The sequence below is a fragment of the Cricetulus griseus genome, chromosome 8 (genome assembly GCF_003668045.3).
Source record: "Cricetulus griseus strain 17A/GY chromosome 8, alternate assembly CriGri-PICRH-1.0, whole genome shotgun sequence".
In the NCBI taxonomy this organism is placed as follows: Eukaryota; Metazoa; Chordata; class Mammalia; order Rodentia; family Cricetidae; genus Cricetulus; species Cricetulus griseus.
Window position 1 is genome coordinate 63295695 of NC_048601.1, and position 25826 is coordinate 63321520.

A 25826-nucleotide genomic window follows, 5' to 3' on the forward strand; every position below is an offset into this window, starting at 1 on the left:
CCCCCACTTCCCCAGTCATCTGGAGTCTCAGAAGTTCTTCCTAAGGAAAGCTTTTGCAGACACTGTCACCTACTGGTGTCTTCAAGGAATAGATCTACCTGCTGCTAAAATACTTAAACCAAATCAGAACTCATCTTGAAACCTCTCCCCATACTCTTTCTTTCAGTGTCATGACTTCTGCAAAGCAGACACACACGGTATAACATTAGTGGGAAACACTGCATTTAAGTAGCAAATGTTAAAAACAAACATTGAGAATTGAGAATGCTAGCAATATTGACCTAGATATCCACCAACATTGAGAAATAACCACACAATGTGAAATTTCTGAGATTATAAAATCAGATGTTGAAGACAGAAAAACATAAAATTGCAATCTGCCTTAAAACTGCAGCTGTGAAAAGCAAATACATATACGTGTGACCAAGAAAGAGAGAATGCGCAACAACTAAGGCAGTGTGTCTAGCTGTTCTCAATCTAAGCATTTTTACAAACACCTTGCTTTATTTCCATTGTGTTCAATTACACATTTCCTTCTTACCATAAGCATTATACATCTTGGGGCCCAGGTCCGGCCGTACAAAGTAGTTTGGCAGTCTAGAGGCCAGGTTCAGTTTGCCATCTCGCCTGGTGTACTCGGGCAGTGGAATGTTGGCCATCAGATCATCAAATCTAGAACAAGAAACCAAGAATTTGCAAAGCAAGGTTGCTTTTCTACTCTAGTACTCTAGAACTTCTTAGGTCCCCTTTATAGAAGGGGGAAAAAAAAAAAAGAAGCAAATCTGAGACAGAGATTGCTAGCCTGGTATTTAGAACTCCAGCAGTCATAAAAAGATGTTGTCTGTATTGTGCCACACAGGTGTGTAAAAATGCTCTGGTATGTTTCAAGCAATAGAACTGACACGTACTTCCTGAGGGGAGCTGGCACTCAGGTGACACTTCACTCCTTTCTAAGGTCTTAAGTTTAACTCAAGAAAATGGATCTAGCAATTGCGATGTCTTAGTGGTTATTAAGTGAGCCGTGTGAACCCAGGACTGCCTGAAAACCAGCCTGCGAGTCTTCAGGGCAGGGCACTTCCATATTAAATATGTAGACCATTCACTAGCCCTATCGAAAGTCATTACCCTTCCATCATTTAAAAATATACCTATCTCCTAAGAGTACAGGTACAATGCAGAAAAAATAAAACCAATGAGACCATGAATCTGTCTTACACCTCCTTAAAAACCACCTTTCCACTACTGAAGGGAATATATATTACCAAGGGAAGATTAGCTCAGCCATACCTAGAAGGCATCATATCTCTAAAGTCTTCTCCTGGCGGCCAGTCCTTAAGTTTCAACACCATTGGTTCTTTTTCTTTTTCATTTTTCAAACGGTCTTGAGATTAACCAGAATAAAAGAAGTGTTATTCATAATTCAGAAACAAAAACTGGCAAGTTAGTTTATACCTTCATATTACAAATAAAGTATTTATCTGTACAGCTTTACTACCTCCCTCCTGCCAATTGCCAACTCTTATTTTTATGGCATCAAGAAATAAAGCTGTACCTTGGAGCCAGCAAAATAAAAGACTGCTGATTAAGGCCTATTGAATTCCTGTTTTAGAACTTGTCCCTGGACCCCTCATTTTGCTTCTGTACAGTGTTGTGAAAACCTGCACCACCCAGACTACCCACTACCTTATTACACCATGGTGGGGGGGGGGGCTGGCTCAAAACCAATTCCAAAGCTCAGCATGAAACAGAAACAGCTTGTTTTACTCAGAAGGAGGTTGAGACAAGAAAGCACATCAGTGTTCTCTATACCCCATCTTCTGGGCTACTAATTCTGAAGTCCTGAATCCTCAGGCCCCCACTCTTCCTGTCCCCTCTTTACACATCCTCAACCTCCTCAAAAGATCTTTAATACATACTTGGAACATCTTCAAATCCATCCCAGAAGTCTCCTACTGTGGCTCCTGTGATGATTTCATTGGTCCTACAATTGACTAGATCCACTTCCTGCTCACCAAACTCCTTCCTGAAGGACTCGGGTTTCCAGAGTTCAGTATTTAATTTATGATGCACTCCTGACACCATCACTGGCTAAAGGAAGGAGGAAGAGATGTAAGTCTGACCTCTACCAGCTCTGCCCTCTTTAAGCAGCTGGTTCTCAGAGCTCCTCAAGAGCAACAGTTCTTAACCACAGACGCATCTCAACAGCCCCCAGCACAGGTTTTAATCCATGAAGATGGGATATGTGATTTTCTTTTTAAATTGCATTTTGTCAAATCCCTCAAACCCCAACAGTTTCTTAGTCACTTTCACTTGCACTATTGAGGTTGGCCACACAAGATTATTCAGACCTATCTCTCTCATCAAACCCAAAGAAATGGCTGGCTGAAAGCAGTCAAATTCTGAGTGGGAAAGAGTGCAGTAGAGGCATTTTATATAAATAAAGTAAGACACAGCCACACCCAGTCCTAATTAAATACACCCCAAACAAATACAAAAGGAGGAGGAGAGGAAAGAAACACCACCAAGGAGGAAAAGTGAGGATAGGGACAGGATTACCAGAGTCTGCTAACAGAACCAGATAGGGACAGAGGCCAGTATTACCTTACCTGCCCTTGTTTCCAACATTCCCTAAACACATTCCAATTGCTCTTATTGTTGGGATCTTGCAAGCACAGTAGGCGGTTATCACACAGCCAGTAGTGAGGAGTGTCAAAGCCAAGAATGCTGGGCTTAATCGTCAATCCTTGAGGCCTCTTGGATGAATCAGAAGAACTCTTGTTTTGCACCAAAGAGGCAAAGATGTCATCAAGAATTTTGGGTGTGTTTTTGAGTCCATTTTCTGTCTAAATTTGGTAAGAACACAAATCTTTTCAATATGCTACTTTCTACTGTTGAAAAACCCATCTTTATAATGGTACAATGAGCATACATCGCATATCCATAAGAGACCAAATAAGAGAGCCCAAGAGGCAAGCCCTCAACTCACACACTTGGGTTTAAGAAAGTGAAAACCAAGAAAGAAAAAAGAAAAGAGCAGCTGGAAGGAAGAGCCCATCCTATCCCATCCATCGAGCCTGTGGGGCACCTGCAGTGACATACGATTTCTACCGCATTTTCTACAACTTCTTAAGGGTACAAATATAAAACGAGTGCATACCTTTCCTGTGGAGGAATTCAAGAGATTTCGAAGGAAACCAGAATTATTGTTGCTCACAGGTGTCAAAATTGTGCTGTTAAAAGTGTGGAGGACTGTGCTGGACTTGTTCAGAGGGGGCAGGGATGGAAGGCATTTGATTTCATTCTTTAAAACTGGCATAGTCAGCTGTTTTTCTAAAACAAAAACAAAACATTCAGATGTGCATTGAAGGCAAATTCCCTGTTAGTCTCTATAGAATGACTTCAGGGTGTAGCTTCCTCTCCCAAAACCAAAAAAAACAAAACAAAAACAAAACAAAACAAAAAAAACCACAAAAAACAACCTACAACGATAAATACTGTGTGTGTTAGATAAGACTTCTAAACAATACCAAATACCCAGGGGAAACCAGAAAATTGTAAGTGGTTATTACTTTTATTTTATGGATATGGGTGGGTCTTTTGACTACATGTGTATCTGATTCCCATGAAGGCCAAAAAGGGTGTTGGATCACAACTGAATTACACAATTGTGAGTGAATACGGATGCTGGTATGCTAGGAATCAAACCCAGGTCCTCTGGTAAAGCAGCAAGCACTCTGAACCCCTCAGCCATCTCTCCAGATCTGTAAGTGGTATTTTAACATATATATGGAGTTATCACACTGGTCAGGACTCCTAGTAGAATACTTAAAACAGTAAGAACTATCATTTTATTCCCAAGAACAAGGACTTTTCCTTGTTTTTTTGTTTTTGTTTTTTTTTTTTTTTTAATTTTTTGAGATAGGGTTTTCTCTGTGTAGCTTTGTAGACCAGGCAGGCCTTGAACTCAGAGATTCACCTGCCTCTGTACTGGGATTAAAGGCATGCACCACCACCTGCCTGGCTCTCTCTTCTAGTCTTAATTTCAGAGTTTCATCAACATTATAGGTACTAAACTTCACCGTTTTTCTACATCTCATCACAAAAAGGAAGTCTTTCTTTAGATGTTCATTTACATGTACATATCTGAGTGTGGTCACTCATACAAATTCTTTATGCCATCAAAGCTGATTCAGAAAAATTTTAAGACATCTGCATGAAAGAAAAAACTGACTTGCAATTTTTCTCTTTCCAGAAGGCAAAATGACCTAAATACTTGTCTAACTTCATCTGATTCCAAAGTCCGTATCTCTGTGTTTACATCAAGTCATTATGAGACAAGGATGCAAGAAAAGACAGCATATTGAGGCTATGACAAGACAGGATAGCAAGTAAAACAATCATTTAAAACAAGTCTAAGACCTCCTTCAAGACTCAGGAAGCACAGAAAAAATAGGGAGCACAAAGAACACAGAACCAGAAAATAGGGAGGACCATGCACCTATTTTCATCCAAGCACCACACGGCCATGGCCATGAATCACAGCCTACACCTACTACTGGCACTGGCCACACAGATCAGGCTGCCAATCAATTAGTGATGGATGAGGTGGAGTGGCTCATGGGCCCTGCCACTAACTAATGAACTAGATTCTAGTAGAGAGGGACACATAATACCCTGTGAGCACACACAAAGAGCTCGACAGGTTCTAAGAGCTAGCGTCAAACCCATGACTTATAGATAGTCCTAGTTAAACTCTGTAAGGCACAAAACAAAGTCAACGAGATAAATTTGTAGGGAAGAGGCAGGACTGTCAGGGGTAGGAGGGAGATAAAGAACAAGGGGAAAGTATACACTCTGTAAGAGTGCACTATATGATAAAGTCTTAGCACCATCTCCATCCTTGCCAAAATCCAGGCGGTAAAGTTCCTGTCCATGGAAACACACTTTCCATGCTGCAATCTTCCCAGTCTTGCTCTCACAGCAACTTTAGCTGCTAAGTCTCTCTGTGAACGTACTCAAGTACTCTGGGTGGGAAACACTCACCCTTGTTTTCCTTGTTGACATTCCCACTGGTAAGGTCGGCCAGCCAGTTTAAAGGCGATGTATTGGTGGTACAGGCAGGCTTTACGCTGCTGGCTGGCTTGGAGGCTGTTTCTCCACCCACAGCCGCTGGTTCCGACACAGGGGAACTTTGCTGGAGCATGGTTCCAAGAGTTGGTTTTTCTCCAGATAAGGATGTCTGTAAGTGTAAAAGGAGAATTAGGGGTAAGCTGAAGACTGACATTTTCTTCTTCTTACACCTTCTTCCCTAGCAGCCTGCCAGTGAAGTCACACAGCTAACACAAAGTCACCTAATAAAATAGCCCCAGCTATCATGACTGCAGCAATCTTCTGGTAATGAAACAGAACAATAAGGACAAGACAGAGATTTTCATTTTTAGTTCACTGAGTCTTTAATCCCAGCACTAGGGAGGCAGGAGCAGGTAATCTCTGTCAGTTTGAGGCCAGCCCAGTCTGCATTCCCATTTCTAGGCCAGACAGGACTAGAGAGACCTTGTCTTAAAACAAACAAAAAGAACTCAAGTTTAGTTCTGGTACCAAGCACCATAGCTTTCTAAGCGCACGCTGCTGTTTTAGAAAGTGCACAAGAGTTACCCAAACTCAATTGGGTAAAGGAGGAACGTAAACTCAGGAGCAGGTGTGATAGTAATGACGCTACTAGGACAAGGTCTATGGGAGCAAATACTGGGCACAGAAGGGCATATTTTCAAGACTTCCTTCAATTCTCGTGATGTATAGGTAAAATACAGAAAATTTAAAAGTTAAACCATATGTTTTTCTTTTCAAGGAAAAAAAATATAAAACAGTAAAAAGTCACAGAAAAACTACACAGGTAATGTGAGGAGTGAGAACAGGATGCTCAACTGTCACAAGCATGAATGAAGCCTCTCCCCAAACTGGCTACAGCGACAGAACCCTCGGTTTGTTGAGAAACAGACAAAATTACAAGGACAGTACACTAAGCATTAGCAACAATACCTGCTTCAGGTCTTCCTTTAAGGCTGGCTTTGAGAAGAGCTTGAACTGCCTGTTGGAGCAGGGGCAGTTGGCCTTTATACCCCATCTTGCTCTGATAGAATGCACAATGTCTCCAACATCATAGAGGGCTAAAACAGAGGAAAGAGGAGTAGCTCAAGACGGGCACTGTGCATGTTCACCCTCAACAGAGCAGTAAAGGACTTTCCGGTAAGAATGCTTTTCTTCCCACAGAAACAGCCAACGTGAACAAGGGGGAGCTCATGGACCCCAGAATGACAGCTGGGAAACCAGCAGAGGACGGACCCAGATCCCTAAACGTGGGTGTCAGTGAGGAGGCCCGAGCAGTCTGTGGGGCCACTGGTAGTGGATCAGTATTTAGTCCTAGTATACAAATGGACTTTGGGAGCCCATTCCACATACAGGAATACTCTCTCAGTCTAGACACACGGGGGAGGGCCTAGGCCCTGCTCCAAATGATATGACAGACTTTGAAGATCCCCCAAGGAAGGCTTCACCTTCCCTGGGGAGCAGAAAGGGGATGGGATAGAGGAGTCAGTAGGGGGCAGGGGAGGAGGGGAGGGGGAGGAAACTGGGATTGACATGTAAAACAAGCTTGTTTCTAATTTAAATTTAAAACTCTGAGGAAAAGAAAACAAAAAAAAACAAAAAAAACAATGCTTTTCTCAGCAGCTCCATCCTCCCCTTGTCCTGCCTTCCTCAAATATACTGTTTCCTTCTACAAAGCTGTCCCTGAGACCTTAAAAAGTGCAGGAACATTATTTAATGTTTCCTGAGCATTTTCAGGACAATACTAGAAGTTAACAGACAATCACACTACACCAAGTAATACTACCCGAGACTGGTGGGGGTGTGTGGTATTGTCCCCTGCCTCACAGGAAATACCTTTGCCGGGGATGATCTGTGTGGGCATCAAGTTCTCAGGCTCATGTATTTGACTCTTCACACATCTTATCCAAGAGAAAGTCTTGTAGGCAGCACCTGCAAATAACAGACTTGTGGTAACTGTTCACCAAACGTCAGAGCCCCAGTACTTCAGAAACCCATCAACCACAAACCAACAAAAGACAGTCCAGTGTGTCCGAGGCTGGAGGAAACCGGTCAATCCTCACTCACCCTGTTGGCAATTCTTCCTCTTCATCCGGTAGCAATCCACACACACTCCAAACCCACATCGAGGGCACACCCAGTGCAGGTTGAAAATGGTTGTGTCACATACATCACACATTTCTCTAACGCCTTTGACAGCTCGCTTCCAAGCAACCTGTCCTGCAAAAATCAATTAAGATGTTTAGCCCTGAGGTACAGGTTTCTGAAATCAAACACAGGTGGGGGTATAAGCCTTCCCTGTGCCCCCCAGAGTTCCCATTTCATCTGTTAACCATCCCAGATGCCCATGCCCATAGAGCTTTCCTGAATCCCTCAGCATGCTGGTCCAGTTCAATGGAGGACACTTGGTCTTACTATCAGGACTGAGGGGGAGCCTTCTTGGTAGGGTATTATCATGTATTATCATTTATGGTATTTCATTTCCTTCTCTTAATGCAATCAGCTTGTTACGTAAGAAAGAGGAACAGGATGATTACAAAAGCAAGAAAGAAAGGTCCACCAAATGTAGGTCTTCAAAGAGAGAACTCATTAATTATACTCCTTTTTTTTGGGGGGGGGGGGTTCAAGACAGGGTTTCTCTGTGGCTTTGGAGCCTGTCCTGGAACCAGCTCTTGTAGACCAGGCTGGTCTTGTACTCACAGAGATCCGCCTGTCTCTGCCTGCCAAGTGCTGGGATTAAAGGCGTGCACCACCACTGCCCAGCTCATTAATTAACTGCCTGTGCTTTTTTCTGAATGGGCAGAAATCAAAACAAAGCATTATCACTTAGAACCTAAAGTGGGTTGGGGCTGGAGAGACGGCTCAGTAGTTAAGAGCACTGACCGCTCTTCCAGATTAAACAGGTTCAAATCCTGGCACCCACAAATCCCAGCATGGTAGCTCACAACTGCCTATAATTCCAAGATCTGATACCCTCCCACAGACATATATGCAGGCAAAACACCAATGCACATAAAATAAAAAATTTATCTAAACCTAAAGTGGGTCTGATGAATCAGGAGGAAAGCAACTAATATATTTCAAACAACTGTCTATGCACTGCAGTCAGATATGGACTTCTACAGAGCAGTCATGTAAGTAGCTTCTTCACATGCAGTACTTTCACCCCAATCTGTTTAAGGAACCCATCAGTGCACAAACTTACCAATGAGAAACTTAGCCTATACAGAGCACAGAGAAAAAGGTTTACTAGGATCCTGACTTCTGAACATGCAGACAGAAGCATACAGAATTCTAAGTTATTCTTCAGAATAACTCCAGCATCCCCAGGAGCTCATGATCCCCAGGGCACACTCTGGATTCTATTCCTTAAATCTAAGAAATAGACCTGGAGAGATGGCTCATCAGTCACAAACACTTTCTGCTCTTGTAGAGGACCTTAGTTTAGTTTCCAACACCCACACGGTAGCTTACAACCATCGTTAACTGCAGTTCCAGGGCATCTGACAGATTCTTTTGTCTACCAAGAGCACCAGGCATATATATAGTTCATTTACTTATACAGAGCCAAATCCACTCATACACAAAATACAAGTACATAAATCTTTCTTAAAGTCCTAAAAAATAAATAATAGGATCCACATCGATCAACAGTATTTTGTGCTGAAACTAGCTTCAGTTTGTTTATGGCAAGCACAAGAAAATTTTGAAGAATGGATAGATGCTGTCATTCAAACATATTTGGTTATTCAATATCCAAAATGACAGACACTACTGTTGTCTTACAGTCACTCGGAGGAAATAAAGTGATCAAAGAAAATATGAGACTTGTAAGACAGGAGTCCCATGGTGCTTTCAGCTGAGTATCTCATTTCTCCAGACACCCTACCTGGAGGTGACACCTCTTATATGTCCTGGAGGTCCAGCTCTTATATGTCACCAACACTGACCCCCCTGTAGCTTACAGGACTGCACACTAGTGAAGGAGTGTTCTTGAGAGTGGAGGGTATAGTCATATACTGAGCTAGCAGCTGCAGCTGTCCCTTCAAACCTTGATGTGGAAAGAACTGTCTCCATCTGAGATGGTTCCGCTCATACCTACATCTCTGCAGGTCCTAGAACCGCACAGTGGGACTCGGGAGGCTTAGGGTATGCCCTATCCACTCTTGTTTTACAATGTACTGTGAACTTTTGTCTGTAACCAGTCTGAAGTCTCACACATTTGGTGAGTTCACACATCTAGTGAGGCTGTGCAAATGCCACTAACACCTCACACTGACCTTTAAAAACAAAAAAAGGAATGATCTTCCTTTGAGAAATGTCACACAACAACCCACAGACAGAATAGCTCAGAAGAAACCTGTTACAGAGGAAAACTACAACCTTACGATACCATCCACTTAGACTTCTGGTAATGAAATCTTTCTTAGGTGTCATGAAGAAACAAAAAAAAAGTTGGACTCAAACATCCTACCCCCTAAGAGATGCTCTTACTGTGTGGCTCAATAGTTGACATAGCTTCCTTCTCAGAAATGACCATTTGACAGAAGTGGTCTCCAATATTAGCCAGAATATACTTTGCTGTGTCCAAATCAGTCCCCATAACATTTTTGGTTAAAGGCAGCCACAAGCCAATTGCTTCACTGTCGTACTTGTTTGGTGTTAAGAAGCCTTCTACCCGCAACACACCATGTTTGTTGAATTGTAACCTAGAAATAGGAAAACACACAAGATTGATTTGTAACTTCTACTTATTACATAAATACTATTTCAACCAACAAAGCCCCCTGCCCTGGTTTTCTGTACTGTCCATGGCTAATGACAGCCATAACTTGCTAGTGACTAGATTTTTAAAAATAAGTAAAAGACAAGTTAAATAGGGCATATGAGAGAGATGTCTACTTTGAACTCAAACCAAGTTATCACATAACCTCCAGAGACTACAAGACTTGGATTTTAACAGTAATGACAGGAACAAATAAAAAGAAGTGAAGCAACAACCAACACAAGGTGAGAGTAGAAGCACTGCTTTGAGAATAATGCTCAGCAAGGGAACCGGCTCTGTCTGTGCGATCACTGAAGCTATGACTGCACAGATCTGAGTGTCTGGTGTCCACATGCACTCTAGAGACGACTACAGTGTGAGCTCCTGCAACTTTTAGAAGGAAACATTAAGTTGAAGCTGAGAACCTGACGAGTACACTGGTAGGCAGAACACGTTCTCACAACGTACTTTTAATACTTTAATATCTGGATGCTTTGAGAAACTATGGATTAGCTTTGAGTATTTTTTAAATCTAACATTTTACTTGTAGTTGAAGCATAAGAAGTTGACATAAACACACAGTGAAGCAGAATATAATGACAGAGGAGAAGTGCAGACTCTGAGTTTGGTAGGGCTAACGAACGTAAAGTTGACTTCAAGTAGAGACGCTAACTAAGCTTGCCTTATAAGAAAATGGAAACATTAGGAAAGAAGCAAATTCAGCAAAATATCCTATGGAAGCAAGAAAAAGACAGGTGCAACAGGAGAATGACAACAGGGATTAATTAAGGTTTCATTTGCAAATGTAAAAATTAAGAGCTTGAAGGGATCTATTAGGGCCAAATACTGACAATCACATTTTGCTAGGGGACTCCCAATTTCTTTGCTGGGCACTGATTAACTATCTAAATTCTGAGTCTATGAGATATATGAATGAGTTTCAGAAGAATCATGGTCAAGGGACACCAATACCAGTGTATGAAAATGTCATAATGAAGCCATTGTTTTTACACACACACATAAAGTTCTTAAAGAGTACAGAGCAAATAAAACAAGTCCCTAGGAGCTATATAGCAAATGCAAAATGACTTCATTTATCCAAAGGAGATGCAAATTTTGACAGAGTCCAAACCAGGAACGGGCACAACATGGAAGGTGAGTATCATGCTGGATGTGAGCACACACATTCCAGCGTTTAGGATGAGGTAGGAAAATCACAAGTTCAGGTCCTGACTTAGCTAGAGCAGAGTACAAGGCTAATTTGCACAACACAATGAGCACAGCTAGAAATTATAAAGGAGTAAAGAAGGGGTTAAGGGTGTAGTTCACTGACTGAGTTCTTGCTCACTAGCACATGAACATCGCTCACTCCTGTCTTAACAAAACAGAAAACAAAAGTTGTTTCACTCTGAACAAATGGATTTGAATAAAATGAATCTTACAGTACAACAGATATATGTAAGTTTGTCTATAAAATTATAAACATTAAGAAACACACCAGAGGTTTTTCTCTTATATACAGAACCTAAATCTGAAAAAAAAAAAAAAAAAAAAAGAAAAGGCATGAAGGCAGAGGGAGATTACTTGTGAAGTGCGAGGGATCAAAGAAGGGGATGCGAGGGGGCAATGTGGAGATAAACAAAGTAGGTTACACACGTATGAAAAGGCCACCGTAAATTCATGCTCTTCACAGAGAATACATACTAATGGGAAAAGTAAGATAATACTGCTGGCACAGTAAGAGAGATCAATCAGAAATGATGACTAAAAATTTTTAAAGGGGGGTTGGAGAGATGACTCAGAGGTTAAGATCACTGGCTGCTCTTCCAGAGGTCCAGTGTTCAATTCCCAGCAACCACATGGTGGCTCACAACCATCTGTAGTGAGATCTGGTGCCCTCTCCTGGCCTGCAGCATACACACAGGCAGAACACTGTATACGTAACAAATAAATAAACCTTAAAAAAGAAAAAAATAATTTTTAAAGGCTAAGAGAGCTTTAATACTAAAGCATAAATACCTGCCAAGCGGTTTAACATTGGTATGTTATCTATGTCACTCTAGTAAGATTCTGTAAATCTGAAAATCTTTTTTAATTGTGAACAATCAGGAGGAGGGGAGCATCATTAACATACTGGTTTAGGAAAAGAAACTGCAATTTTATTTCTTTTGTCTACTTTTAAAACATCAGCGTAGATTAATTTCTTCTGGTCAGTCTAGGGTTCACTTTATTTTACTAAAGTACCACTTGACAAATGTTTACTAATTGTTAACCTGACTTAAATAGGAGTGGAAAGGAACGGAGGTAGCATGCAAAGAAAAAAGTCAACAAATTACATAACGTGAACAAATTTGAATATAAGAAAAAAATGAAAACAAGAAATTATTCACATGCCTCTCTATGCTAACAAAGGAGCACAGACAGGTATGCGGGACCTGCCACTGGGCCTGGACACCGGTGTACCCTTCCTGCAGAGCACCTAAGCAGCACCTAAGCCTTAACACTCAGCTGATGTGGCTCAACAATGCTACTGCTAGACATGCCTTCAAAGTAGAGAGAGATGTGGGCAAGAGGATGATCACCCAAGACAAACCGCTGAAGTGAGTTCTAATGCATACAATACAGAATTCCAAAGTATTTGCAGACAATGATGAATATGATCAAAATACTCCTTCTTATACTTTGGTAAAGATTCAAAACAGTTTATGCAATACACCAACTAGGTTAGGTGTGCCCAAACAAATTTTCTGACCAAACACTAAAAAGAAAAGTTGCCTGCAGTGATTTTCCAAAAACTTCAGCATTGTTCTGTGACAATTATCTGAAAAGCAATTTTAGTGGGGTTTGTTGTTATTGCTTTGTTTTGATATATGTATATAATATGTATGTTTTATATATGTAACTAAGGGCTGGGGATTTAACTCAGTTGGTAGTGTTTGTTTAGCATGCACTAGGTTCCTTCCCCAGCACCACATAAACCAAGCATGGTTTCTGCATTCCTGTAAATCCCAGCACTCTGGAAATGGGGGGGAAAAGGATTCAGAGTTCAAGGTCATCCTTGGCTACACAGGGAATTTGAATCCTGCCTGGAATGTACAAGAAAAGAAATAAAAAGAATAATATAGTTAAGTTCTAGATTGCCAAACACGTAGTAAAAATACAGTTTCTACATTCTAGATTTTCTGTTGACAGAAAAGGCATGAAAACGGAGCCCAGATCACCTTTCCTCAAATACCTCACCTCCTGAAGTGAAAAAAGCGACAGAACACAGGTGAGTCCTTCTGCTGGTCCTTGTCCTTGCGTAGGCTGTCTAATCGACACTCCCGGCACTTGGGCAGCTGCGCCATGATGTTAACACAGGAATCATCCTGAACAAAGGCCTCTCCGCTTTGCTGTAGCTTTTTGAGTTTATCAGGGTCTGTCAAAACTGACTTCCGGGCTGGAGCTGAGAAAATAAGAGAAAGGAAATGAAATGTGAAGTTTCTGAATAGAAAAACATTTGACTGAATTCTAATTTAAAAAAGTCAAAATTCCTAAAGAAAGGCCATTCTTCTCCATTTTTGTTTTAGCTAAAATTTCTACAAAATAACCCAAAAGAAGACAAAGCAATAACTAGCAAAGTTTTGCTGTTTAAAAAAAAAAAAAAAAAAAAAAAAGTCCCCATTTGGCAATCTAAACCACCAATTCAACAGCCAGACTCACAAATGTGACTCAATGTGTCTGTGTCTTCCCAATGCTAGATGTGATAGAAAGAGCTCCTCTGAATTACACTCAGTGCTATCATAGAATGGGTGATGCCCACCTAGGCTTACCTTTGCTCAAAAAGAAACTAGCTTAAGGTGTTTCTTTAAAGAATGCTAAACAACCAAATCATTCTCCCGTGGGTCTACAAAAAAAAAGCTATTTTCTAAATGCCTACCATAGATAGGCTAAGTAAGGAAGGAAAAAATAATAGCAGTGATATAATCTTAATTACTTAGATATTGAAAGGCACCATCTTTTGAGAGCTGCTCCTGGCTTCCCCATGTTATAGGCAGGTTAAAACCAAAGGTTATTTTAACAGAAGGTTGGCTTAAGAGAAGTACCTATAGATTAGTAAATTAAACTGTCCAAATGTAGCTTAGTATGGAGGACAGTCTCAGGCCAGAGCCAAGAGAAGAGTGCCAAGACCCATTTCTGAGGTGCCAAATTGAACAGAAAGACAGCTATTTGACTTCAGATTGCTTCTATTCTGTAGCCCCTAAATGGGACAAGGGAGCAGAAACCTTCCCAGTCTTTCTGTATCCACAGGCAATTGGGATGGGCACAACCCAGAGACCCTGATGGGCTGGCTGCTAACCCACACCTGGTGGTGGCATGTGCTAATCCAGATAAGGGGCAGCTGCACAACACAGTGAGATCAAGCTGGACTCAGAGCTCACTCTGGTGCCTGCCATGTGTTTACTCAACTACGATTTTCACTCCCTCTTCACAGAAACTAAAATGACTTGCTTCAAAAACTAGCTGTGAGGACCGATGACTCAAGAAGAATAAATAGAACAGATACATGATTATGAATATTCACTTTCTCTTGGGAGTTATGTAACTCCTAAAACAGTATGAATTTTATGTAATTAATTTGAAGCAAACTAACTGCTTTATCTACTTGAACCTCAAGAATGAGGATGCTGGGTTGAAAGACTCCATAGGCCTTTATTTCTCTATTTTTCCAGAGCTATACTAATAAGATCCACAAGTCAACCTAACCATTCCGCCTTCTGCTATCAGAGGCCTGCTATCATACTAGTGTGGGTTTGGTTGTCTGTGTACTCATAACATATATAGAGTTCAAAGGACAACCTGAGGGAATTATTTTCTCCTTCCACCATATGGTTTCTGGGAACTAAACTCAAGCTTGGCAGCAGACATCTTTACTCAACTGAGCCATCTCACTGACACAATAGTTTCGTTCTGCTTTTTTCTGAAGGTTTTTTTTTTTTTTTATACTAGGGTTTTAAACAACTTTATAAAACCCACAATGATTTTTCATATACTGGTAATTTACGTTACCTTCTTGTAATAGCTGAATCTTCCAACTCAATGAGGCCCTTTCAATCTTCTAACCATAGTAACAGCACTTCTGATTCCTGTCTTTATTAGAATGAACCATGGTGTACTATCTTCTCTGCACTAAGAGTGCTTAGTTTGAAAACAGTATACCAAGACTTCAACTTAACAACTGTGCTCAGTGATTCTACCCATGTCCGACAGAGACGGAGGAGAGGGAAGAGAGGGAGAGAGCACACACACATACATATGAACTACCTATGTGAGCACAGAACCCCACTTCTCTCACTCCAACCTGGATGCTACAAAGACAGCAATAGTCTGAAGACAAAGATGACTTCAGATTTTGCTCCAAAGGAATTTTTCTTACAATCAAAAATTAGTAAACCATCTGACCCACTTTAAGTCACAGGGTAAATACATGTAATGGAGTCCTTGAAGCATTAAATGTTAATAGAAACTTATACTAACCCACCAGGTGAATGAAATGAATTCATTTCTATAACATGGCTTATTCAAAATTGTTTTTACAGACATTCTCTAATTTTTTTTTTAATCACAGGGGAAGAAACATCATTTACCAATAAAGATTTTGAAACACTTACGAGTCTGGGTTTTATTACTGCTTCTTGTACAACAGCTTTCATTATCTACTTTTACTGAAGTTTCCTTTAAATTCTGTGATTGGCACCCTACACTGGAAGGTTCGATCTTCTTTTCTGCACAACTATTAAGGCTACTGACACCTGCTTTCACGTCAGGCTTATCTGAAAGATCCTCAGATGTGGAAGCTGCATGTTCTAGGTGCTTCTGCAGTTCAGGAGTAGCGGCAACGTCCAGTTCTGCCTTAGAAGAAGTCTTTGCAGGATAGCACTCCTTTGGAAGGCCAGTGGCTGGCTGTGGAGCAGATTCCAGTCTGCTCTCCTCATCAGTGCTTGTTTTAGGCTGGATACAGCTACTTTTGGGCTCACTCAGAATTTTCAAGTCTCCAATTCCAACTTGCGAAGATTTTGAAGAAAGCAATCCTGCTTTGCAGACATCTGGTTTTGTTCTGGGTACTTCAGATTTTGTGTTTAGACAGGAAGAAAGTTCTTCTGGTAAACCCTGCTTGTGACATCTGAAAAAACATAATAAGGATAAGTAGCATCCAGGTCTTTCTTATCTCTTATCATCCTAAAATAATTCAGTTTGCTATGGCAACGAGCAATAAAGAAAAAAGAAAACTGTTATGGTAGAAAATTCTGGATAGGTTTCTGTGAGCTGGAGTGGAGAACAATCCATCCATGGCTCTGGAGAAGCATCTTATATACTCAGAAAAATGCAATCCTAAATGTTCTGTGCATGCTCTCTTAACACTGAAACTGCTCAAGTAACTTTTGCTTCTTATAGCATAATGATCTTTACTTAACTTTCCCTCAAAACAAACATTATCATATGGAATCAGAAAAGAAACTTCGTACTAGCCGGGCAGTGGTGGAGCATGCTTTTGATCCCAGCACTCAGAAGGCAGGGGCAGGCGGGTCTGAAACCAGTCTACAGAGCAAGTTCCAGGACAGACTCCAAAGCTACACAGAGAAACCCTGCCCCCCCCCCAAAAAAAACCACCACCAAAAAAAAAAAAAAAAAAAAAAAAAAAATCAGTCATTTTTAATATGTCAAATTAAAAGTCTACACTAGGCCAATTACCAAACCTCTTCTTTTTCTACTTTAGAAAAACCTGTGCTGATGTCTCTTAACAAAAATTTTATTTAAATTTGAAAGAGAAAACTAGTATTCTTGCTTACCAAAACTGGTAAACTCAAATCTCATGGCTAACAAATGTATCAAGGTATGTATGTAAAGGTATGTAAAGTATGTATGAATATTAGAAACATCGGAAATTCCCTCAAATACAAAATGTAAATTTAACTACTGTATACCACCACCAGCATGAAACTCTTGCTCTGCTATGACTAACAAGCCACCAAGAGTGGCCAGGACCCACAGCAACAGGACAAGCTGATTACTTGTTTGTATGTGGAAATTATTCACTATTTTAAAAAATGTTTTTATTTATTCATTTATTCAATGTATTATTTTTATTAGACTTATTCATTTTATGTGTGTTTTGTCTGAATGCATGTATATGCATCACCTGTGTCCCCCGAGGCCAGAAAGAGGGCATTGGATCTCCTGGAGCTGAAGTTATGGATGGTTCTAAACATGGTGCTAGGAATAAATCCCAGGTCTTCTGCAAGAGCAGAAAGTGCTCTTAATTGCTGGACCATGTCTCCTATACTGTTCTGGGTACCTCCTATATACTTCTATCTCTGAAGACCCCCGATGAGGAGCTCCAATAAAGCCCCCTCTCCCCAACAGTCAGAGACAGAAACAATAAACCACTAAGAAAATGATTTATTTCTGTGACTGAACACACTGAACAAAGCACTACTCACCCTTGAGGAAGTCTTGCTCCAATGTTTGGTGGAGAGTTGGCTGCCTGGGGAGTATTTTGCTGTCTTGGGTCCTTGCTAGAAGGAGTTGCTGCAGTACAGCCAAGCAGGATCTCCTTAAAAACTGTTGTGGGAACAGACTGTACAGGGCACACACTGGGAGAGGCCTAAAAGATACCAAACCAAAAGACATTAAATCAAAATCCCTAGTGGGAAATAATGTTAATAAAATTAAAGATAATTTCCGTTGTTTAATACTAAGCAAGCACAAAACCATTGCCAATAAAGACCAGCATAATAAACAAGTGATAAATCAAACACCAAGAACTTTTATCTGATAGCTGTAAACAAATCACTCCAGTTTTTCACAAAATTTAAGTGATCCTACAAGATTACAAGCTGATCTTTTTCAGAACCCTGCCACTGTATAAGGAACAGAGATGTGGCAATTGCTCTATTAATGCAATGCATAGAGGTGAACTTTTAAGTGACAGCTTCAATGACAGCTGCTTTACATGCAATCATCTGGACATGACTTGAGTGCCCACCACGCACTTACTGCGTAGATTGGCAGGAGACCAGACCACATAGGACTCTTGTAGGCAATGGAACCTACTGGGTACCACGATAAGCCTTGGCAATGCAATAAAGATTGAGGACACGATTCTTGCTCTTATGTGGCTCATCAAGTCACAAAGGTCACCCCAAGCTGCAAAAAATATTAAGTCATGACTGGCCTATGGGAAAAAGCTGGGATATCTTTCCCCCTTCCCTTTCCATGTAATTTTACCTTTGTAAAAATAAAAATATTAGAGATCCACATCTTATATTAGCTACAGAAATAGAATTTCCTACCATGAGAAAAAAACAACAACTCGACATCATATAAACTCCAGACAATTTTTGTATGGTGGACTATGCAGTCAGTATTACCAGTTTTTTAATGTATTCCATCTATACATATATCAGTCCTAGGCCTTTCTCAGTTATGTCATATACCATGACCTCTATTTACCAAATCCAAACCTAAAGTCATCAGTTCTTCATCTAATAACATCTAAACTATGACGCACAACTTTCCTCAAGTTTTTAAAACATGACAATTGCCAACATGTTAAATGCTGTCTACTCATGAATCATGAAAAGACTACTACAGAATTAAAGAAAAAACAGAAATAAAAAAATTTTCAAAGTTTTGACATTGTTTTGATAATCACTTATAAAATCATGAGTCTCCAAAAGCTGAATTATCACATCATTAGAAACGCTTATTCAAGGTTCACTTCTATCAAGCATTTTTCACCTGCCACCTCCTTTTCTTTGGATACATCTAGAGTTGATACTAACACTTCTCAAATTACACTCCAAAAACAACATACTTAAAAATTTAGATTGTAAACTGTAGGATATATTTTTACTCTGTACAATATCCATCAATCTAAATCAAGAAACTACCTTCCTCATTTTCCACATCCAATCAATAAATCATGCCTCCATTTTCAAAATATCTATTGAATCTTTCCATTTATTCTTGCTAATCCTAATCCTCATGCTTCCACCCAGATCTATGCCATCATAGACTAACCTTTATAAAGCATTCATCAAGTAAGAATATCTCCCCACTGCCTACAAAAACCCTGTGCAGTTCAGTCTCCTGCCAACTGTCACTCCCTCTCACTGAACTCTGCCCCTGCCCACATCACGACTCTCTTCCAACACTCATCCTAAGTTTTCTCGAGTCTGGGCTTTGTACTTGCTATTCCTGCTGCCTACAGTGTTCAGTGGCTGGCTACTCCCATCTTCCTACCCTTAAACTGGCTAACATGCCACTCCTCAGAATCTCAGGCTAGTCACTGCAAGAGTGTTCTAGTAGCCACTCCTCAGCTATCACAGTTCCATTTCCTTTTCCATAGCATCTGTTACACTGGGAAAATATCTTCTCCTTAGCTGTTGCACAATGCATACTGAGGCCCACTCCTTCATCCTGTCTGAATTCATCAAGCCAGACATAAAGGCAGATGACCAGCTAACACTGGTGGAATGATAATATATGCATGAATAGATGGGTGACAAACACAGTAGCACTTCATGTTCTTAAGTAGCTATAGGAAGTGTTAGAAGCTGCCTGAAAAGATAGGCAGTAGTGATGTTCACCATAGTAGATCAGTATCTCCCACATAGTACTCAGTAAATATTTGTTGGAAGGAGAGATACAATGAAGGAAAAGGGGAGTAGCCTGCTGTTTTTACAAAGGTGATTGATTCACCACATCAAGGAAAGGACTTGGGGAGAAGTAACAACAGTAGCACAATGGGTAAAATCACTGGAATCTGGTGTCAGACCTTGGTTTGAAACTAAGCTTCTGACACTTCTTAGCCATTGTTCCCATGTATACAGTGATGGTTAACATTTACTATAGTGCTTGGCACACAGGAAAAAATCAATTTTAGAGATAAGCTCTTAAAGCAATAAGATCTTATACAAATGTTCTTGATTATGTCACCGGGTGACAGAATCAGCGTTAACTGAGACTGCTCTTTCTTTAAGAATCTGAAGAATGCCTCTCCATACCCTGCCTAAGACTCAACTCGACAGGGACAGGACACTCCTGATCCCCAAACCCATCTTCACACACATACTTCTGCACTGGCCTCTGACTTGACAAAGGTCAAAGTTTCTTCTTACCTGAAGAGTTTTCCCTGAAGGTCTTCTATACCAGTCATGGCAATAGTTCCTCCCTGCCAGCAGACGGAGATAATATAATTGAGTGTACGACAGTATTCTAAAAAAGTCACTGCTGGCTTGCACTCCTCAGCAGACTCTCCCAATTAACCAAGCAGCGTCACAACTCTGAGGAATAGTCTGCTAGGCAGAGAAGACCTTCAAGGAGCCAGCTATCACTGGCGAACATGTTTATCTTTACCACACCACAGCCAAAATGTCTCACCTACCTAATCCCAAACTCCTGTCTTCCAAAGGCCTCCCTAGAAGTAAACCTGGCCAGTGCAATCTATTCGGGAAAATGGTGCCAAGTGTTACTGTACTCACCTGTCACTTACATTTACAGTAACTGCCTGCTTTCTGTTTCTTTACCTTTTCAGCTCTCCTGAAAGCTAGGTCAGGCCAGTGTTTCCAAAACGTTCTCAATTATAAAAATCACTCAGAATATTAAAGAACACTGATATGGGAAAATAGTCATAAGGAATCAATGAAGATACAGGAGAGTAATCTTTTAGTTTCAAAAGAGACATTCTAACACCAGGCCTCTGTGACACATAAAAGGGCAAGAGGAAGGAGCCCAGAGGAATGGCTATACTATACTATACACTACACTTTTCTAAACTAACCATAAATTTTAAAGTAACAGTGCCAGACTCCAAAAGCTTCCAGTACAGAGGTAAAAACCTACTACTTCCAACTTCCTTTAGAATGGCATGACTCGAAGAATTAAAGTTGACATTTTTCTGTTAGCCTCCTGCTCCCAGAAGGTCATCCAAATTGATGACAAACTTAAAGTGGACATCCAATGAGCATACCACACTATAAACCAGACTCAAGTGATCCTCCCACCTCAAACTTCTAGTAACTGGGACAAAAGAAGTATACCACTTTGTCTGATAAAAACTGACGTCTTTAAAATAACGGAATGTCGTTTTTCATTTTCCGTGTGTAGGTTAACGAACTATATCTCCAGGCCAAAATTCAGAGTCAATTTTTTAAATAGTCTCTACTATACCCAACAATCAGTTCAAGAGCACACAAACTTATTAAGCATGAATAGATAGTACAGACATGCTCAAAGTCAAATCAGGCTTCCTTCCCTACCAGTGGGAGTCAGGCAGAGGATTTCTATGTATCAGCACATTTTACAAGTGCCTGAAACGTAAGTTTACTTGGTTGAATTGCCCTTCCCACACTCTGAAGAACTGACATACCCTGGGAGGTCTCTACAGACCCCACTTCTGTCAGCATCTCAGTTTGATGTTTGGATTGAAACAAGGTACACTGTTCCCATTCCTTGACCCCTTCTCCACCTACAGTTCTCATTCTCACCACACTTCTGATTACTTAAGCTGATGCATGCTCCATGACAAGTGACATCTAGCCAACTGGCCTTTCCTCACTTCCATCAGAGGCTATTAACAATGCTCCCAAGTCAAAAACTGACAGGCCTATATCTATTCTTACTCAGCTTCTCACAACCCTGAATGACTTGGCAAGATCCTCTCTGAGCTTTACCCTTGGATGCAACACAATCATTTTCTCTTTAGAGTCCCCTAATACTTCTAAAAGTCTTACTACCCACTTCCTTCTAGAATAAGGATCTCTAACCAGCTCAGACCCTTCCTATACTGAGAAACTACACAGTACTATCCGTGATCAACTGACCACATCACTTGAACTTTGTAAGCTAGAACTGCTGTGTTCCATGATGCAAACATTCAACTTGTTCAGTATACTATATCAGGTATTCCCCTACTTCCTCAGCCCTAACACCTGGTCTTCCACCAGATCAATAACACTATCCTCTTAGGTTACATCTCTGTTGATGCACATTTACAGTAGTTAGTACAAACAACATTACCAGCACCCATGTTTCCATTGTCACTTCCTCCCAAAATACATCATACATTCAAGACCAAACTAAGGTGCTTCCTTTCTTCCTCATGCCTCTTGTCCTCTGGCCATAATGAAATACTTCCCCTTAAGCAAACTCTGAGAGTTGCCTGCACAACTCTTGCTCAGGACATGCCCTTTGAGCTTAGAAGCACCTCTGGGAGTCTTTCTTTCTTTCTAGATAACTAGCTCCTCAAGAAGGGAAGTCCAAATACCCTTTAGTCTCCAAGACTAGATATCTAACATAGTTAACACACCATCTTAGTGGTTTCCTGGATGGGCATACTTGAAATTAAATGAAAATAATATTAATTTCTACAACAACCACTTCATTCTTTCCTGAACAATGTAAACCTCCACCAAAGAGGTTCAAGCCCAGACATTTGCAAGGAAGACAAAAGGCTTTTATCACCTTGATTCAGGAACGTTTGGGCAAAGCATCAAAGTTTTTATTGTCTTAACAGACAAAAGATACAGGCATGGCCATTAGACTCCCAAACTAGTCTCCTGGGTTTCTGTAGCACAGTTCCTGCTTTGGTTCTACGTGATCCTACAATCTATTCTGCACTTGATCCAGAACCCTAGCTAGATTCATTCACTGACTCACTATCCATTCTACTTTTCCTTGCCTTTCCCCCCAAATATTCAAGTGTCTGCTTAGTATCATTCTAGTCACTTTTAGAATTCTAAACTCTCACCTGGAGCATCATAATGTGAGAAATTGTTCATTAACACATGTTCATTTGGATCCCTAAACAGTAAAATTTATTAGCCCTGTAACAGGTCCTAAAGACAAAAGGATAAACAGCCCCAAATATTATTTCAGAATAGAATTAAATAAAGCAACTAAACTCACAAGGCATCCATAAAAGCCAGTTTTTCTGAGCGAAAATTAATCAGCTATTTATTCTAAAAGGGTAATTCATCCATATACTTAATCACAAATGACCAATGGAGTCATCATTATCATGAGGCTGAGTGTCCTATTTCAACAGACAACCTTCTCACAGTCCTAAGGTTCTTCCCTTTCTCTCATGCCAGGCATGTTTCCAACTTAACCATACAATTCCATTATCTTCAGAAACACCTCCAATGATAAATTGTTACATAGTGAGAATTTTCACCAAATAACTAAAAAATGAAACTTTTAGACCCCCAAAAAAGTGAACCAGAAATTTATATTATCTCCATCTGCTTGAGTACAGAAATTATGGCCAAGATCTGGAACTTAAAATAGCAGCACATAAGACAGCACAGAAGAGCAGAACAAGTTGCTACATCACTATTAAAGACTAGCCATGCAATGTTCAAGTTAAAGTTTCACAGTGACAAAAAATAAATCCGTTACCTCAGAGCAAGATTTTGCTTGTTTAGAAACCAAACTTCCATTATTCTCAGAAGACTTGCGTTTTACAGCTCTTGTAGAATTACCTACAATATAGAAGAGTGGGTAAGTAAGATTCCTGCTTTCTCCTACTGTGAGGAGAAAGAAAGAGGAGGAACAACGGTTTTAATCAATGTATCTTACCACATGTCACAAAGTTATCGTGTACAACTTCAACATGAATCAGTGCAGGGTCGACAATTTTCAGTGCTGGAATCTTAAAAAATAAAACAAATACACTGGAAATTTTTTAAATGTTGAGAACAATACTTGGAAATGAACTCAACTAACACAGCAATAGGACACTATACAAATAAACTTCTTTTTATAGAGATTATAATGTAATTCTAACATTTTATAAAAGATCAGGTTTGGCACCAAGATCACAGCTGCTCTGTACAGTACCCTGCCGTATAAGATGACATCAATTATCACTGTTTTTACCTCCTCACAGTTGACTTGAAGAGTTTTTGATGTTGGGTTTCCATTTACAACAGTTGCTGAAAACCACTGAGTAGATGGATCCAAGCTATAAATTTTTACTTCTGAACCAACAAGGTTCTTGTCACCTTAAAAAGAAAAGAAGGAAAAACAACTGTATTCTCTCTCTTAAGAATAGTAACATATTTATACTACTGTATTCCATGGGACCACCAAAAGTGAGTTCTCCCCTGTAGTTTTAGAATAATCTAATGCAGGAACCCTCAAGAGAACTGTTAAGGCTCAAAACAAACAAGAAACCAAAACACAAAAAAACTAAAGCAAAACATTATGGCTATGAAGCTGGGTGAGAAACTATTATCAGTAAACAGAAAGATGAAGATTACCAAATAATGTCTTATCAACTTCATATAACAAAAACTCCAAATACAGCAAATCTATGTCAAAATATAGCCAGTTTCATAAGAGCCGCCTCTGTACTCGCAAAATTTATTTAGCATAATAAATTCATTGGTTACCTATTACCATATAAAGTAACAAACTTATTTTTTAATTTTTGAATTAAAAAGAAATTTCCAATTTCCAACATCAAAAAATTAGTAAGTGAAACATTTAAATCCTAGCTTCTTATAGTTCCATCATTGGCTAACTCATGAACTGTCGACAACAGAATATCTACACACCTTGTAAAAGATGGCTTTCATCCAAATGTTTTACAATCAAAGCTTGAAATTCTTTACTGACTGTCTGATTATCAGTAAGGGAAAGCCGAAGACTGTTTACGTCCTGTAAAATCAAAGACCACAAGAGTTGTTTATGAATGTTAAGAGTTGGATGTTTCAATTGGTTCAGTCAGATTAGTTAAGACAGCTTCTGTTAATCATTTGATTGTACCAAACCACTGCAACTCTGGTAAACTGAACAGGACAAAAAGTCACAAACTACCAATCACAAGTATTGAGGAGACAGAAGTTAAATCACCCAAGTGAGATGAACTACGGGTTGGGCTGGAAAGATGGATCAGGGGCTAAAAGCACTTGCTGGTCTTCAGAGCACCCACATTTGGTTCCCAGCACCCATGTCAGGTGCCGGTTAGCTCCTGGCTCCAGTGTACTCAGTGCCCTCTTTAGACCTCCAAGGGCACCCACACACAAGGAGTCATATGGTATGATTATGGTAATAATAAACAAATCAAACTGATCAATCTAAATATTCTATATCCCAAACCCTATTAAGGATAGGGGAAAGGCGATAAAATACACAAGACAGATGCATACTGCCAGTTCATTGAAATTACTGTTTTTATCTAACAACTTATTTCACATAAACTCATTTAATCTAACTAGCATTCTAAATGCACTTCTCTTGTTATAAAAGGTGGAGGAACAAACAGAAAATCTGAATGAATAGCCTAAGACTTCAGAGTGAGCCTGTACTGTGGGACACTTCCTTCTTGGCAATAGCTCCATTCTTGGCACTATTCCATAGCTCCCTGGTTTTGTGTGCATACCCAGTCATGATAAATTTATACAGAAACTGTCAATAGGAATAGCCTGCCAAACCCAACTTCTAACAGAGCAAAGAAAAAAGCTGTTAAGCAGAGAACCCTCCAATGGCAGACCTTGAGGTTTTATTGTGACTTGGTAGCCAAGCATGGATCACTCATGTCTCCCACTGGAAACAACTAGAATCAGTGTGAAAGACCATGCTAGAAAAAAAAAAAACAAAAACAAAAACAAAAAACCCTTCATTTAGCCAGATAACATCAGATGAAACCTAGAAGCTCCATAAATACTTAGAAAAAAATTTAGGATGATTCTCCAATTCCTACTACAATGTATTAACAAAGATAGGACAAAGGGCTCTCCAATGAAGCAGTCTAACTCTAGTCTGCCTAGGGAGGGTTTTAGGACCCAGCAAATGTGTCAGTAGGTTCAGATACCCTTTTCTTACTCACAGATTATCATATCCAATTGTCAAGGCAGACAGAGTTTCAATTCCAACTTCTGCATATATCAAAGGATTTTTCAGGTGC

The 25826-nt window shown here is 40.0% G+C and overlaps 1 protein-coding gene across 2 annotated transcripts in view; it reads right to left on the reverse strand.

Annotated features, from left to right (window-relative positions):
* Kdm3a (lysine demethylase 3A) overlaps window positions 1-25826 on the reverse strand; it is a 41265-nt gene that overhangs the window by 4494 nt on the left and 10945 nt on the right. The window contains exons 5-21 of one of the 2 annotated variants that reach the window (XM_027429526.2): window positions 24475-24577; window positions 23795-23919; window positions 23495-23567; window positions 23315-23397; window positions 17353-17516; window positions 15523-16034; window positions 13112-13316; window positions 9601-9815; window positions 7174-7326; window positions 6943-7038; window positions 6040-6167; window positions 5044-5239; window positions 3158-3330; window positions 2607-2843; window positions 1917-2088; window positions 1288-1381; window positions 542-672 (exon numbers count right to left, since the gene is read on the reverse strand). In XM_027429526.2, the coding sequence (XP_027285327.1) occupies window positions 542-672; window positions 1288-1381; window positions 1917-2088; window positions 2607-2843; window positions 3158-3330; window positions 5044-5239; window positions 6040-6167; window positions 6943-7038; window positions 7174-7326; window positions 9601-9815; window positions 13112-13316; window positions 15523-16034; window positions 17353-17516; window positions 23315-23397; window positions 23495-23567; window positions 23795-23919; window positions 24475-24577 (2860 nt within the window). Of the gene's footprint in view, window positions 1-541; window positions 673-1287; window positions 1382-1916; window positions 2089-2606; window positions 2844-3157; window positions 3331-5043; window positions 5240-6039; window positions 6168-6942; window positions 7039-7173; window positions 7327-9600; window positions 9816-13111; window positions 13317-15522; window positions 16035-17352; window positions 17517-17908; window positions 18059-23314; window positions 23398-23494; window positions 23568-23794; window positions 23920-24474; window positions 24578-25826 lie in introns of those variants that run through there. The other variant, XM_027429527.2, reaches the window with a different exon arrangement.